Source organism: Phlebotomus argentipes, unplaced genomic scaffold (genome assembly GCF_947086385.1).
Source record: "Phlebotomus argentipes unplaced genomic scaffold, Phlebotomus argentipes genome assembly scaffold_4, whole genome shotgun sequence".
NCBI classification, from domain to species: domain Eukaryota; kingdom Metazoa; phylum Arthropoda; class Insecta; order Diptera; family Psychodidae; genus Phlebotomus; species Phlebotomus argentipes.
This window is the reverse complement of record NW_026776174.1, coordinates 6,370,186-6,388,093: the sequence shown is the minus strand read 5'-3', so window position 1 is coordinate 6,388,093 and position 17,908 is coordinate 6,370,186. Positions and strand designations below refer to the sequence as shown.

General features: G+C 36.5%; 2 protein-coding genes across 3 annotated transcripts in view; one reads left to right on the top strand and one right to left on the bottom strand.

Moving 5' to 3' along the window:
• LOC132257452 (RNA-binding protein Musashi homolog 2) overlaps positions 1-17,908 on the bottom strand; it is a 145,412-nt gene that overhangs the window by 97,414 nt on the left and 30,090 nt on the right. The window lies entirely within an intron of this gene.
• LOC132257906 (uncharacterized) lies at positions 8,552-9,614 on the top strand. Its single transcript, XM_059754961.1, has 2 exons — positions 8,552-8,768; positions 8,846-9,614. The coding sequence occupies exon 2, from the start codon at positions 8,848-8,850 to the stop codon at positions 9,574-9,576; it is 729 nt and encodes a 242-aa protein (XP_059610944.1). The 5' UTR covers positions 8,552-8,768; positions 8,846-8,847; the 3' UTR covers positions 9,577-9,614.

The window sequence follows — 17,908 nt, the reverse complement described above, 5'->3', positions numbered from 1 at the left end:
TTAAAAAGCCAATAATATTGTCAGAAAAATATAAAATAAATCAGGATTTAAAAGAAATCACGAAAAATCAAGAAATAATTGAATAATCACAAAATTAATGATCTCAAATTGTTGGTAAAAATAATGTCAATTTCATGAAGAAGTCGCTTTGTTGTAAGTATTTTTGAAAAATCTTCTTAGTATGATGAAAAAGGCCTAATTTGAGTCGAAAATAAACCTAGTTTATACACTTCCTATCCGGAAATAGACTCCAAAATTAGTTAAATTTCCACTGAATCAAAGAATTTTCATTTCTCTGGTTCAATAACACATTATTTGTCTGAGTGTGAGGCAAAAGCAGCTGATTCGCCGCGTGATTCGTGCTAAAGTTTCGCAATTCTACAGCTGTTGGAATTGATTGAGTCTGTCTTATTGAGAATACCTTAGAATTACTGGGGATTTTACGTTTTTCCATCCACTTCATCGTATTTACCAATTAAAAAAGTCCCTAAACAAGAATCGTTATGACCGCAAACTGTTCAGTTGTTTACGCTCAGCATTTTCATCTCTAAAATACCTTGCATTCCAACATTATTCGGTCGGCACACGATGGCGAAATTCTCCACTAGAGAGATTATTATAAAATAGATCCATTTCAGCCAGCGCTGTGTTTTCCGCTTACCTGAAAATAGACACCAAGAGAGAAAGAGAGAGACGATAAATATCGGAGGAAAAATCCGCCATAATTATAATTAAATTGCTATTTACATAATAAATTACAGATCAATTATTTTTGCATATTATTTCACACAGTGAAGAACATTGAGATTCAGAGTGGTTCGGATTATGATGCACTTTTCCACAACCCCCGAAAATACAGCACAATCGCAGGAATTTGGGCATAAACTATTCGATTAAAAAATAATATAATATTTGATTTTCTTCCCAAATTAACCCAGGAATAACCCAGTATTTAATTATTATACACTGGCCACTCATAATGCGCTGATAAATATGAAAATGAGTCAATTCGCATTAATTTGCAGGTGGATGGGAAAAAAGGGAGGCGCTTTTCGAGGGTGTTTGGCGAGGCGAAAGCAGGTTATTTCTGCTCTGAGGGGGTGAAAAACAGAGGCGAGATGTGCCAGAGGATGTTATGCAAAAAAGGTATTGGAAAAATACATAGAGAGAGAGAGAGAGAGAGAGAGAGAGAGAGAGAGAGAGAGAGAGAGAGAGAGATGTATTGGATGAGGTAGAAAAACGCGTCAACGACAAATTAATCCACTCTGGATTTCGGAATGGCAAACACGAAAATGGGGAGAATTAGAACAATCAAGTAAATATTCATTATACAGCAGATACACAGTCATTGTTTAAATTTAGTCAATATATATAGATATACAGTAGCGAAAATTAGGTTAGGACACCTGTGAAATTTTGGCCATTTCGATATTTCTGTCAAATTCCTGGAGAATTTCATTAAGACAAGAAATGATTAGAATTTAATCATCTTTCAAATGCCGTTGAGATCATGGCGATATCTCAATTCGCAGTCGAGATATTGCAAAATGCAGAGAAATGTGCGAAAAAGAACAGAGAAAATTACGTTAAGACACTGTTTTTTGCTCTAAATCCTTGTTATAATCATAAAACTGCCTCGGATAATCACATTAAATCATGAGTTTAAATTGTCTAGAAGACATTTTCATCAAAAAGCGCCTTGATTTGGACTTGTCAACTTGCTTTTTGTGTGTTTTTAGCTATCATTTAACGCTTTTCTTTGCTTTTCTTCCATTTCTCCTGAACAATCGCGGCCCAAATCCTGTTCACAGGCTTTCTCTGAAGTGCAGAAAAGGAGATTAAGTAAATCGTCCAAGAACAATCAAGTAGCCGTGAAAATTACAACATTTTTCTCATTAGAATGTGTGATTTTCAGTCAATTTCTTATTAAAGGGTTCAGAAAATCGGTAATTTCTTATTGATGCATGGCAGGAAAATGGTTCTAATTGCATTCAAGGCTTCCATAATGTGATAAATGGTGCCTAGGAAATGCCACAAAATCTAGCATTGTGGCGATTATTTAAAAGATGATTAAATTCTCATTATTTTTTGTCTTAGCAATTTTTAGCACCAAAAGGAAAAATGGCCATAATTTCATAGGTGTCCTAACCTAATTTTCGCTACTGTAGATGTGTGAGTTGGGAGAAATTTCACAACACATAAAATTGTGTGCGAATGCAGAGAGTTCGATTTTCACCGGAAACTGGATGACATGGGCGAAAATATAGTGGAAATTGTATGCATTGTGCCTTTGCACACACAATGGACGACACACGAGAGCATTTTGGGGGGAGAGAAAGCGTGATATGTGTGTGTGTGTGTGTGTGAAACATCATGAATTTAAGCATATGAATACCTGTGGAATTGGGGAACTGGCGAACTAATTGGGACATTTCACATTGGTCACGATTCCCGATGACCGGCAGTTACCAATTGGACTCTATTTAATTATTGTTCCGCCACTGTGATGTTTGCAATTCGACAATATTTATATTGAATTGTGTGTGACACATTGTACAGAAAATTGACACGCTATTAATTAGGCGAAATATCGCGACACGAACGCAAAATATATCGAAACGAAACTATTTTTCGCCACTGTTTCTGCGCACATTTCAAGGAATCTCTCCAAATATTAATGCCTAATGAGCACTGAAAAAAATAGATCGAAGGGTAAATTGAAAACTATGAAAAGACGATGTATTTTTGAAAAGCTTTTTATCTGTCTGAAAAGTCAAATATTCATTGTTAACGCTGTACAATTTTTCCCAAGAAAAATGTCTCAAAAATTGCAGTGAAACGCATAAAATGCCTTTTCAGGATTATCTTAAAATGTTTCTTAGACTTTGACTGAATATTTTTCATATCTTTTAAATTTTTTCACTTGAAAACTTGAAAGAAAAGTTCAATTGAAGTATGAAAAACTGACTTTCAGAACAAATTTTGGTAAAAATCAACTCGAAGACTATTAAAAATCGACTTTGGAAAGTTTTATTTTCAGATTTTCCATTAATTTTGCCATATTTTAGTCATAAATTCCAATAAATACCAATAAAATCAACTAAAATATTTGCAAAATAAAAAATTCAGAGCAATATTTGCACTTTAACGGACGATTTGAAGGCGTTTTGAAGTAAATTTGGCTAATTTCGCAGCTAAATTTTAAGCTCGCTGTGCTAAAAACTGGCAATTTTGACTCTTAACAGTTTTCGAAGCACCCGTCGATATGCTTCAATTTGATGTGAAAACTTTCTATAAACCACAACATGAAATATAATATGAATGATCATTGTTAGTCGAGCAACAATGACAGAATTCATGCCGCAAATTCTGCCAGCTAATTAAAAAATTTTCGGGATGAACTTGAATAACTGTGGCATTGTTACATTTACCATTTTGATACACGCACAAATGCATTTGCCAGACAAAAATGCATTCACTCGCCAACAAGTTGCACATGGAAAACCTATCATTTTCCACACATCAATGCACATCACTTGACGCCCAATTGTAGTGACGAGGAAAAACTGATGCATTGTGGATAAAAAGTCATGATATTCAATGAATTCAGAAAATCTGCCATAATTTTTAAGCACAACAATTTTCCCCTCTTTTCACTCTCTCTCAATTGCAATTTAATCATACGCTTTGACTCTTTGCAGTGAAGAAAGACTTCAATGGCGAAGAGCAAAAGAGTTTCTTTTCAATTATTATACGCTTTTGTGATCAATTGATTACCGAGAATCGCATTTTTATCAATTTAATTTGTGCCAATATATTTTTGATAATTGAAATTGTGCAAAATTTCTCGTCTATACACAGCAAAAAAAGGGAAAATACGTAGTAATGCGGAGAAATCTAGCCCTAGAAGTGCTCTAAACATAGGAAAAATAATCTGATATAAAAGTTTTTTCATTTCGAAGATATTTAGTAAAATGAGTCCAAAAAATCGGCGTTTTTTTTTACCAAACGGCGCAAAAAGATCATTTTTGACCAACAAGAAGTGATCAAAAATTCACACAATGTTCCACAAAGTTGTAGATAATTTCAATATCTATCATTTGAGCCAAATTTGGGGGAAATCCGTGGAAAATTGGGCGAGATAAGAGCACATATGTGCGCCAAAATGGGGGAAAATAGAAGAAAATAGGCTCCAGGAGGAGAACCTGAAGGTCTAGGGCGCCAAGCGAGGCATCGTTGGAAAGCTAATGATCCAAGGAATCTAATAAACCACATTTAATTTGTATCTGCACTCAATTATGTGATTTAAATGGTTCAAACTGAATGCTTGAATGCCTCAAAAGATAACAAAAACATCCCTTAGTTGAAAATTTGTCGCTCAAGCTGAAGAAAATTGTCAATTCTTGAGCAATTAAAGATAATTTTAGTGAGCAAATTTGTGCTCATCATTATTAAATTGTGACTTTTTCAATTTGAATCATTTGAAACTCAACAATTAAGTCAAAAAACGACTTTGGAAATCTGTGCCTAAGTCAAATTGCTCAGATGCTGGTAAACTCAGTGTGATAAACTCTCTAACATACATTTTGCGCAGAATTAATTCATTTCCATTGTTGTATTTGTGATATTTCAGCCCTTTGAACAATGTTTCACGATTTGTTTCTTGCTCAACCATAAAATTTCCCTCAGAATTCACTCATCTTCCTTCATTCTGCGATATTCACGAATGCGAAAATGAGCAATGACAGTTTTCTACCAGCAACTGTTCTTTGCCACTGTTCGCTGAAGCTTAAAAGCTCAAAACATGACATGAACTTTGAGGTGAATTCAATCAAAAACTTCACCGATCAAATGCATTTTGCCAATGCGAACTTCCACCATCAGTGAATGGGAAAAGCAGAAAAAAGACAGTGTCTTTGAAAGGAAAACTTGTATTTTAAAACTCCGCCAAAGTATTTCACGTTACGCATGCATGAATTTGCGCGTCTCAGAGCAATAAAGCCAGCAATTTTGTATCATATTTTTTTCAATAAAAAGACTTTTTGCAATACACTTTCCACACATTCATATTATTACCAGAGATTTGGCGGGCAAAAACCTGTGTTTTTTCCATTCGCAGTCATTTGTGTTTACTTCCAAGGTTGGATATTTGAATGGCGCGGCGTAGAAATGATTTAAAAAAAAAGGCAAAAAACAGCGTATTATTTCTTGGTAAATCAGTTTTACAGAGAATCATTTGAAAGAATTATTGTCATCGTGGGAAATTCATCTGGAAATGTTATTCATCCACAATTTCTGCACAACATTTTTCACTGGCAATTTTTCACCCAAATTCACCCACCCGAATTTCTGCACACTGGCGAATTTTCCTTTGACCCTTTTCGTCACTGGAAATTTTTCCCGTGAGTGAAATTATGAACGGGTGAAGTAATTTAACAGTAAATAGAATGCAAAATTGAATTATTCATCAAACCTTCTCGCACCTATTTTCGCCCCCCGAAAAAAAATGAAGCATAATCTGATTATTTGGGAAATTTCATTGGGCGCCAATTGCAAAAGCCTTTTTTTCTGCACCGCCAAAAAGAGAGACTTTCTAAGTCAAAACGATAACGGAGTGGCGAACAAAGCGCCAGAGAGTTCAATGAAAATTTAGAAAGACTTGATTTTGATGAATTTCTGGCTTATTTGTAACACCGGATTTCGACTGAATTATGTCAGTAGATAGATTTTGCATGAGTTTCATCATTTTCAGCCGAGGGGTTTTTTATTATGGATTTTGAATGCCTCAGCATTAAAGAATCTTAAAAAATGTGTTGAAAAGAGTGGAAAATGAACGAGAAATTGTTTCTTCGGGAGAAGTTTAAAGTCTGACGAGAGATTTTAGAGCGTCGAGAGAATAATTCCAATCAGTTTGGAGATCATTTATAGAGTCTGTAAGAACGTGAACGAGAATTCCAGAGAGAAAAGGTGGAAAATGAATTATATTCTGTCATTAGTTTGAGAAAAAAAATATAAAAATCTATTTTTGAATACAGAAATTAGAAGATTTTCTAAGAAAAATGTATTTTGTAGGTGGAAAAAGGAATTTAAGGTTCAATTTAAGAAGAATATTCAACAGTTTAAGGACACTTTTTGGTTTTTTGGAAGCATTCTTAAAGATTCTATTATGTGCAAAAATTAGGAGGTTTTTTTCCAGTCTCCTACTTGTTTTTATCCCAAAACCTTGCATAAAACCGTAAATATCCGATTAAACATCAAGTATTAAAGTAATATTGTCTATTCATTGATGTTTTCAAGCTCTCTAGCTGAGAAAATCGCTTTTTACTCTTTAAAAACTATGCAAAATTATTTTATAAATAAATTTTGAAGAGATAACAAGATAAATGGAGCAATTCTCAGTCACACACCGAATGTAAAAATTGTGTTATATTGGTTTAACACACGCCTTGGCTATTCTGAGTCACACATGTGTTAAACGATTTTGTATCGCCTGAATGTGTAATTTTAACACGATCTTAATCTGCAAATATCTTGCAAAGATGAATCAATCTGCAATTGCAGCTCTAATTTTCAAGCATAAACATGAATTATGTTCTCAGTAAATTCTTTTTAGCACGGATTTACTAATTATGAACTGGAATTTTAATAAACTTGACAAATTTCACAATTTTTCCTCTCTAACACATTGTTTTAGCGAGAATATCAAGGGTTGTTTTTCCTTATTCATTTCAAATGTTTAACATTGTTTTGTTTGACTGAGAATTGCTCCAAAAATATCAATTTCTAAGAAACGATCTTCTGGAATCTGAATTTACATCTCGCGCCAAAAGTGTCAGTGCATTCCCAATATTAGCAACCCCTTGTTTTGAGCTCAACTTCTGTGCCCCATTTTTTTTTTTTTTTTAGTGGGCACCGCAAAAAATATACCCTTGATGGAATATTTCTCATCGTGACAGACACTGTGACAGTCACGATAGAAAATAAATTATTTATTTGAATGAATGAGAAAAAAACGGAGCTTGGCAAAATAGCGAAAAGACAAGCTGGGAAATATGAAGAGCATGAATAATACACAAACTACAAATAGTCGATGGATTCATATCATTTCGCATACAGCATAAGAGCGAAACTGTGTCATCTATCATTATTCCCTCGAAATAGATAAATAATTGGGCAATTTATCATGATTGCATGGGAAGTAGAGAAATACGATTATAATAGTATGCTTCTTGTTCGATTTTTACCCATTTTCTCCATTGCATTTCATCCTCACACAGATTGTTGGCTATATGTTACTCCATTCGATATCCCCACACCGCATTTCTCTCTCTTCTTTTCCCTCCCATCAAGCTCCGCCGCCATTCCGAAACCAAGGGGTTGCTAATCGGGGTTTTGAGTGTTATTCCGGACTAATTCACGCTCTGATGACGACTTGATTCCATTTATTCTCCATTGAATTGAATGAATCTTATTTGGCTGAAGAATAAGTCAAGAATAACACTTTCGAACTTAATTTACTTTGATTCGAAGTCGCCCAGATGGCGCGGAAAGCCACAAACGAGGACAAAAAAATTGAATTTTATTGCATTTCTAGGTTATGTGATTGATTTAAAGCAGATTCTGATGGTTAAATAACTCTAGAAATCATCTAATATGTGTTTAAGTTGGGAATATTTCTTTTTTCTAGACATAAAATTAAGAATTTGTGTTGGACGAACTTAAAAGTCCAAACATAACCTTAAAAACGTCATTTCAGCCTATAAAAATGTCTATTTTGTAGTAAATTCAGGCGTACAATCGAAAACCCACGATTGGAAACCCTAGATTGATGACATGAGTCGTCACCAGAGGGCTAGGTCCTCACGCGAACGGAGAGAGGGGAACTCACTTGGCTTTCGATGCTGTGAGTCAGTCTCCTCTGAGTGGTTGAAGTTCGCATGTCGATCCGCACCTTCGGGAGCCCATTCATAGGATTTAACCCGCTCTATCGAGTCATCATAAATTTGCTACATTTATCAGAAGTGGGATAGTGACCCGCGTGACACGGGAGTGTTAGCAGAGTGAATTTAGTGAGAATGGCCCCGACGCGATCGCGAGTGAAAAGAGTGAAAAAAGTGGTGTGAGTGCATCGCAAAATGGCGGCCATTGCAGAGCGGCGAAACTTCGAGAACAATCGCCGTGACGCAACCGCATGGCAGGAATGAGTACCCAGCGATGGGCAGGATCATCTGGGTATCACCAGGAGTGCACCAGAGAATCCTGAGCTACTCCCGGACAGCGATATTCAGGAGGAAAAGCAGCTGAGTGAGGCGTGAAGGTGGTGAAAAGAATTTCGCAATATTACATTCTGTTGGTGAATGATGCGTGCGTGATGGGCCCATGGCGTGAATTGAGTGGTGTGAATGAGCTCTCTGAGTGAGATAACACGATCTTTAGCATTTTCAGGAGATAAAAAGCTCATTTACAGGTGATAAAGACGCATTTTCTGAATGACCGGTAAGTCAATCAGATTTGAATTTCAAAAATGTCCCAAAATGTCCCATGAAATTTCCCTTCGGGTAGCGCCGATGGTGTTGCATAGGGGAAACATTCGCGACTTCTCTCCATCGCGGCCATAATGGATTTTGTCACTTGAACTTCCGGCCGTCAAAACGTGGAAGAAAAGAGGAGAAAACACAGTGATTTGACGGGTGAATTATTTGCAAGTGAATTTTGAGCGGATTTTGGGAGTTTTATCAGAGGAAATCAGCAACAAGAAGAGTGTGCAGGTAATGCGCAAGGAGTTCATAGTGGAGTTGAAGTGTGAAATTGGGATTTAACGTGGAAATTTTGTGTTTTTCTGCAGACATGCCTCGATGTCCCCGCAGTCGTGGAGATGGTGGAAACGAGACACCGGCTCTGGGAGTAGACACGGTGCAATTCTCCTCAGTGATTGGGCCATGCGAGATTCCAGCAATCATCCAGAAGTTCGATCCCGATCAGAGTGACTGCATTGCCACGGACAGCTGGTTATACGAAGTGGAGGCAGCCAAGCTCATGTATGGCTGGGATGAGAAGCGCAGTGTGCTGTACGCGTCCATGCAACTCCGAGGACCTGCCCGGACGTGGTACGATGCCGAGAAAACACGTCTTTCTTCGTGGAGTGTGTTTAAAAAGGAGATAAAGGACATGTTCCCGACCAAAGTGGATGCCACAGAGATCCACTACAAGTTGAACCGTCGCAAGAGAGCGCGCAAGGAGACGATTATCGCATATTTCCATTCCATGCTGGCACTTGCGCGCAAGATTAAGTTGGATGATGACAGCCTCATACGATACATCATCAAGGGGTTGGAATCTGAGGCCAGACGTGTGGTCTTATCAACGCAGAAATTCGCAACTCCTCAGGAGCTACTGCATGCCTTGATTGAGACGGAACCGACAGATTATTCCATGGACAGTGGAAAACATGGACGTGATCGTTCGCCGAGATCTCCCGGAAGCAATCAGGTGAAGAAGGAAGGCAAGAGGACTCGGGCTTGCTATGGATGCAAGTCAAAGGAACATCTGATTGCTGATTGTCCGGAATTTAAGTGAGAAATTGTAGGTGTTACACAGTTAGGAATAAAGATGACTGTCAGAGATTGAGTGTGATGACAGTGACTTCCTGGTGTGGAATAATGGCATTTATTTTAGCAATTCTTCCTGGTGTGGAACAGCGGCATTCTTAGAGTCTTCCTGGTGTGGAACAGTGACATTTTCTCCCAACTTTTCCTGGTGTGGAACAGCGATATTCCCTCATGACTCTTCCTGGTGTGGAATAGCGGCACCCTCTTGAATCCCTCCTGGTGTGGAATAATATTGATGTCAGAATGAATTTTCCCTAGGAATCGCTAGTGGTCTCCTTCGTGGATTGACCAGACTCTTTAGTGGACATAGCGAGGCTGAATGAACAGTCTACGTGACGGCCTACGTGACAGTCTACGTGACGATCTAAGTGATTATTCCGTCGCTGTATAAGTTACGGCTCGATGGTGGTCTAAGTGGCGAACCTATGACAGTATAAGTTACAGTCGGAATAGGTGAACAGAGACAGTATAAGTTATAGTCTCGAGGAACGAACGCAACCATCGTTGGATTAGTTGGATAGGTTCCTACGCCTAGGCAGGATTTAATAGCTAAGTGACATACACAATTCCGTAGGACAATCGGCCGGGAATAGGATAGCTACCCTTAATGATCAAGTGGGAATCCCAGGGAATGATCTTTGATTTCGCCTAAACGGCAACCATCAATGAGGTCATTGAATAGGTCAGGAAAGGCCGAGTTGTAGTAAATTCAGGCGTACAATCGAAAACCCACGATTGGAAACCCTAGATTGATGACATGAGTCGTCACCAGAGGGCTAGGTCCTCACGCGAACGGAGAGAGGGGAACTCACTTGGCTTTCGATGCTGTGAGTCAGTCTCCTCTGAGTGGTTGAAGTTCGCATGTCGATCCGCACCTTCGGGAGCCCATTCATAGGATTTAACCCGCTCTATCGAGTCATCATAAATTTGCTACAATTTTCTTAGGTTTTTCCTCAGTTTGTGCTTTAAAGTGGCAAATTAAGCCTTAAATATTTACAAATTTCCACGTTTGAAAGGATTCAAACTTATACCAAAAGGGATTTTTCAAAAATCGGATTCATAACCTCAAAATTTCAGCCAGAAGTTTCCTAAGCATTTACCAAAGACAAAGCTAAGAAAATGAAGACAGAAATTTGTCACGTAAAAATCCTGAGATTTTTACGTGTTTAAACATCTTAAGACGTAAAAATAACCTAGATTTGACTGATAAGTTAAAAAAGGGTGTAAAAAATTTGCTAGAAAATCAGTCTGAACACTTTCGTTAAGGAAAATTGTGTTATTTCTTGAATAACTGCAATAAATTCATGTGTTTTTTGGTGGAATTTTGCTAGAGTTTTTCTAAAATTATTCCTCGAATTTTTGTAAATAATTACAACTCCATCAAGGAACAAAGTGACACTGCATCTCCGGCATTAGCAACCCCTTGTCCCGAAAGCCAAGCAGCAGATCCAGCTTTACAGAACGAGAGCGCAGCTTTTCCACCCAGACACGAACGGGGTTTGTTATTCAAAGTGTATAAAAGTGTGTTTAATTTGTGTACAGAAAATGCACCGTGCATATTTTCACATGGTAGAAGCGTGGAGAAAAGCATGTCGAACACACATATTGAGTAGTTAGTCAGGATGATACAAGGATAACTCCTGATAAGCAATATTAGCCCAATGAATGCGGAGATTCTTGCGCTATTCAACGACAAATTGGGCCACGAGATTCAAAGCTCTTTCTCTGCATTTCACTTTTCTCACTCAATGGAAAATCGCAATCAAAAGCTCTTTCAGGATACTTTCAGGGATAAAGAGAAAAAGGAAGTGACATATTTCAAAATTGATTAAAGAAACTCAACGAAGTGCATCGAATAAACATACTTTCCTAGATTTTTATTAAATTTTCAATGCATTTTCAATTATATTTTTCATATTTTTGAATTTTTTCACTTGAAAACTTGACAGAAAAATTCATTTTAAATATGAAAAGCTCATTTTTACAGTTCTCTTGGACAAAATTTACTCGAAAACTATTAAAAATTCACTTTGAAGAATTATATTTTCAGTTTTTCAATAAAAATTTCAATAAATACCAACAAAATCAACGGAAATATTCACAAAATAAAATATAACAGCAATATTTATGCGAAATTTTCAATTTGCTCTCCTGAAAAAACGACGATTTTGACTTTTCATACTTTCCTATTCACCCAAAGACTTGAAAACTTTGAAAAAATTAACAAATTGAGTATGAAAAGCTGATTTTTAGAGGTTTTTTGGACAAAATCTACCACGAAGACTATTAAAAATCGTCTGGAAAGTAATATTTTCAGTTTTTTCTATTAACTTTGTCATATTTCAATGAAAAATTTGAATAAAATCAACTGAAACATTCACAAAACAATTATGACAGTGCAATATTTGCACTTTAATTAACAAATTGAAGGTATTTTTAGGGTTTTGTGAGAGAAAATGAACCGAAATCTGTGGATTTCCTCATCAAATACCAGTCAAAGACGGGGAATTTATATGATTACAATATCTGTAATTGGAAATATCGGGAATGAGAGCAGAAGAGCAGAAGGGCATAACCTCTTGGTATGCAAGCGGATTTCTGCAAGGATGTGTGCTTCGGACTCCGGCTGTTGGAGCCTAGATTGTAACGAGCATCCCTAGACGTCGAGCAGGCGAAACACAGCAAAATTGTTCCGAGCAGATCGTTTATCTTGTATCCAATTTGTTTCTGTTGTGCGGCTCTTATCTCTTTTTTTTCCCTCTCCTTCTCCTCCTTTTTGCACAATTTTCCCTACATAAATATATATATATATATTTTGCTGTGTGCATGGGTGGAAAATGTAATGTTATACAGCTTTTATGGGTTTTCCTGCAGAATCCCCCGAAACTCATCCGCGCGCCGAAAGATTCTCTCTTTCTCTGTTCTGCAAAACCCTCAAGAAAGTAAAGCATATGAATGTATATCCTGGCAATCCCATTCTTCACATCTAACCCGAACAGTACATTGGGTTATGCACCCAATAGACACACATGGTAATCCTGTGAATGAGGAAGAACGCAAGTTCTATTTCACTTGCGAATTATCATTTTCCACCATCGTCCATAAGACAATCCACCGCAGCCCTGTCCAACCCCCAATTCACCCACATTACTTCCGCATTCACTTTCGCATCGCTTCACATGCAATTCCGCGCGGGGGCGAAGCGCAATATACATATATATATGCGATCGCACACAGTCGAAAAGCACGCCATATAATATAAAGAATTTCACAATGTAACCCAACTTTACTGTCTCCGGAGACAAAGGGTTTATCGGAACAGCACACAGTGGCAATAAAAACGGATCTCCACCGAAGAATGATGAACTCTTCGCCACTGCAGACCGCGAAGGAGTCGCAAGGACTCACCAAGGGGGAGATAATGTGCCTCAAATCCACTTCCAGACACTCCTAAACGCATTTCAAGGCATTTCAGACACGAATTTATGAAGTTTAAGTTCTTCAAATGCTTAGATTTTGACCAAGGAGCAAGTCACAAGGCGATTTTAGAGGAAACTTATAATGTTTTCTAATAAAATAATCAATTATTTAAGAACAAATAATCAAAAAATGATTATTTTCCCAAGTAAAATGACAAAAAAAATTTTAAAAAAAATCTAATTCTGAATTAAATAAAATAAAAAAAATGATAATTTTCAATCAATGAATCAGAATATACAAATATATTCAAATTTAGAATTAATATTCAAAAATAAATCTCAAAAAGTAATCAAAATTTGAGTTATAATCACAAATTTAAAAAAAAATTATTGAAAAATCAGTTATTTGATTTGCCCATGACAAATTTGAGTCTTGATTTTCTAGTTTTATGTTTTAGAAAATGCTAAAAAACATTTTTTTATCGAATTGTGAGATTAAGAATGCGACTTAAAAGTCTTTCTTCGCCGTATTTGAATCTTTTTACACAAGAAAATTAGAGAATTTAGCGAAGAACACAAAGTTTCTACAAAATATTGTCGTTAAATTTGCCACTTTGAAGCACAAACTAAGAAAAAAGACAATTTTCTATACTTAAATACAATTTTTGAGGTTATGATTGACTTTTGAGCTTTTTCTTACCTAAAATGAAGTTATTTCGCACAAAAATACTCAATTTTACCAAGAAAAAGATAAATAATCCCAGATTAAACACAATTTTCATGATTTAGAGGATTTTTTAATCACCTGAATCTGTCTTAAATCCGTCACATAATCTAGAAAAAGCAATAAAATTGATTTTTCTAATATCTTTCCCTTGTCACTGGCCGGCAAATCGCAAGTAGCATAAATATCCTTACACTTTGTGTGTATTTAATATGTACAGGCAAGTGGCCAAAGCCGAAACCAATTTCAATATCCATTCACAGACCTCAGAGGAACATTTTCTTCATCCTCGAAAATGATTGAAATTCACCGAGTGAAACCGATAATAGTTTCCATCAACAGAATTACCACTATTTTGAATAAATTTCCGTTCTCACCACAGTCGTAACCACCAAGTTAACTGTTTCAACAACCCTTCCTCGCCATCAATTTCAACCCCCAGTGACCAAATTCGACTAATGAAAAAGTCAGGACAGTAAATAATGAAGTTACCATTAATTTTAGTATCCATTTCGCAACGCCACCAGAGCTGAATGGTTGGCAAAAAAAACCCCTAAAAGTAACAACAAAAACCTACTTCGCAGCTTTTACATGTGGAAACGATCAAATTTAAAATTCTTATTGCACTCTTACAGATGCTTTACGGATAAAGGATTATTTGATGAGAATAGATTGTTTTCAATAAAGGACATCGCAGTGACAGAAATACAAAACAAGGTGTGGAATTTAATTCAATTAAGCAGGAAAATCATATTTATCTGAGAAATGATGCTAAATAATCCATGAACCACTTAAACCTTCTCACACCATTAATTGAATTGAATTAAATCCCAATTTCACCTTTATAGAACAGCAGCAAATTTAGGAGCAAAAAATACAAATTAAGATTTCATGCTCGTGAAAAATGCAATATTTTTAGACAACAAAACACAGAAAAGCACTCAAAATATAGCGCAAAATCAAGAAATAAAACAAATATAAAGATAAACGTGAGATTCTAGTGAAATTTATGAATAGAACCACAATTATTCAAGTATTTTTAGCAAAATGTTAAGCAATATTTATATACAAAATACTCAATTGGTTATCATTCCAAAAAATGTAAATAGTTGATTATTTTCTCCACATAGATAGATTAGATAGATAGATTTATTTAGGTCACAGCATGTTACAGTCTTTCTTCTTTCTTGCGGCCGTCGCCGTCTTAGCGTTGGTGACCAACCTCCAGGACAAAACGATATTGCCGCCAGAGGGCAGCTATTTAAGCAAGTGTTCAAAAACTTGCAATCTATCATTCCTGTGTGCATCTTTTACGGAGTAATCATTCCGATTCCTATTAGAAAAATCCTTTTCTAGGTTATGTAACGAATCACAGAAGGATTTAGTGAATATTTCGCATTCTAGAACATCAATTCTTATGCTAAAGTCACCAAAAAATGCTTATTATTAACAGAATAAAGATTTTTCACACGATAAACATTGCTATTCTGTATCTTTGATGCTAGAAAAACACTGAAAGTGGCGTTCAAGTCGAACATAACCTCAAAAATATAGCTTTTAACGTAGGAAAATGTCTATTTAGACCCATTTTTGTGTACAAATTTGGCTCTAACTCAGCAATTATGAGTTTACTGATGATTTTATCATCTAAAATGCTTTCAATTTGAGTCTTTTAACATCTCTTAGTGATATTTTTGAGGTTATGGTTGGATTTTGACAGAAATATCGCATGAAACAGTAATAATAATGTCCTTAAATCTGTCTCTAATTCACTTATGATGAAGACAATGCAATTCACTCATCCACTGACCCACATTGGCGCCTTCTTTGGACGCTGTTAAATATTGCAAAGCAATGCTCTTAACTGTATTAAACGAAAAGTTTCTGAGCAAAAGTTCAGTGGAAATTAATCTTGTGCACATTCTTCACGGCATTTTTCCACCCGCACAGACATTACATGATGCTGAAGTTCATTTTTCGCACTAAATCCAGATAGAAAGTCCTCGAGTTGATGGTTACAATATCGCGCACGCCACTGAATGCTGCTGGAAGGGTTGGCGAAGGGTGGCAAAAGCCCAGAATGATGGATAGAGGAGAGTTGGAGTCTCACACACACACACACACACACACTCGGGGCGCATTTACACACATGAGTGTACGTGATATGTGGTCTAGTCTATATATGAGCTCCGCTCTAATATATCTCTTATTATATGCAATAGACAAGAGTACATGGACTCTCCATGTGCAGTTCATATATTGATTCTCTGGTTTTCTCGTTCATTATTTAGACCATGCGATGGGGATGGGGACTTTGAGGGTATGACTATTGAATCCCTTTCTCTCTACGGATCCGTGCTGTTCACCATAGATGAACCTCTATATATATTGTGAGTATTTTCTGTTCACATGGAAAGCAACCCCCTTCGCAGTATTCGCCCACCACTGCCGTATTTGTCCTCCACTCAAACAAAACCCCAGCAATGGTGGCCAAAGTGAGCCAGAATTCACATTTTGCTGTGTGTATTATAAACGGGTTGGAGTGTATGAATAAAATAAATTGCAATTCTAGTCAATCATGTCAATGACGATGATATCGCCATCACCGTCTGAATAATGCACAATTTCTCTGAATTTGCCTACGAAAGGGTGGGTGTACTGACTTCCTGGCATGCCAGTTCAGCCCTTCGCTCCAAACTTCCGCGCTGATGACTCATGAAAACACATTCCGAATAGCATTGAGTGCGCTTTTTCCTATCCACTCCCCCCCCGCAAAACTGTCACCGCGAGCAGAGCAGTCATCCCAAGGGGGAGATAATCCACTTCCAGACACTTCTAAACGTATTTCAAGGCATTTCAGACACCAATTTCTGACTTAACACAAATCTTACCCAGGTTTTTCCGCCTTAAGAAGCTTAAGTTCTTCAAATGCTTTGATTTTTGATTGCCAAAATTGATTAATTTGTTCTTTGATTCGTTTTGAAACAATTTTGATCAAATTGTGAGGTTAGGAATACGGCTTTAAAGTCTTTTTTCACCTAATTTGAACGTTTTTGCACCAGAAAATTAATGAATTTGAAGAAGAACATAAGAAATTGACGTAAAATTTGCCACTTTGAAGCACAAACCGCGGAAATAACTAAGAAAAAAAACAAATTTCTAGACTGAAAAACAATTTTTGAGGTTATGATTGACTTTTGAGCTTTTTCTTACCTAAAATGAAGTTATTTTAAACAGAAAAGGCTCAAATTTGGCAAGAACAAGAGAAATAATCCCAGATTAAACACAATTTGCATGATTTAGAGTATTTTTTAATCACCTGAATCTGTCTTAAATCAATCACATAACCTAGAAAAAGCAAGAAAATTGATTTTTCTCAACAGAATTACGTAAAAAATGCATAAATTTGTTCGAATAGAAGGTTTTGCAGTGCAAATATTCGATATTTTTCACCATTTTCACTTCCCAAACACTTCCGTGAAGTTGTACACCACTTCCAGCCTCAATATCTGCCCCTTGAGTCATCCCAAATACTTCACAGTCGCGCTAAAACACAGCGATGGATACAAAATTGCAGGAAGTGCGGCGCTTCCTAACGAGTTCCACTTCTCAACCACTTTTATATCCTCAGTTCGCTTTTCGCATTTAAGCGCCGAGTGGCGAAAGAAAAACTCAACAATATATATATACATATATATATATGTGTGTGTGTTTGCACAAGGCACGGAATTGGGAAATCAAAAAATCAATTGGTATAATTTTCACTGATTAATTCATGAAATATTGCGTAGCTCAAAAGGCCTCAATTCTCGAAGCAAAAAAACTAATAATAATGAAACACACACGGACAAAACTCTCAAAATGAAAAATGTGTGGTCAATTATATTTCTTATGGTGGAGAAAAGAGAACTCATTGACAAAGGCGAAGCTTTTGGGAACTGAAAATCAGAGAAATATAAAAGATTTCGTTCAATGACCTCACAAAACCTCATGATTTCATGACTCGTGCAATGTAAGGTGTTTGTGCCCTGATTCATATATATAAACATGCTCCAAGAAGGAGAACCAAGGAGGAGATATTGTGGTTAAAAGTGTTTTCAACTGAAAGTCCTTGAATATTTGCAATATTAGGCGTTTAAGAACTGTTTTTCAAGTAA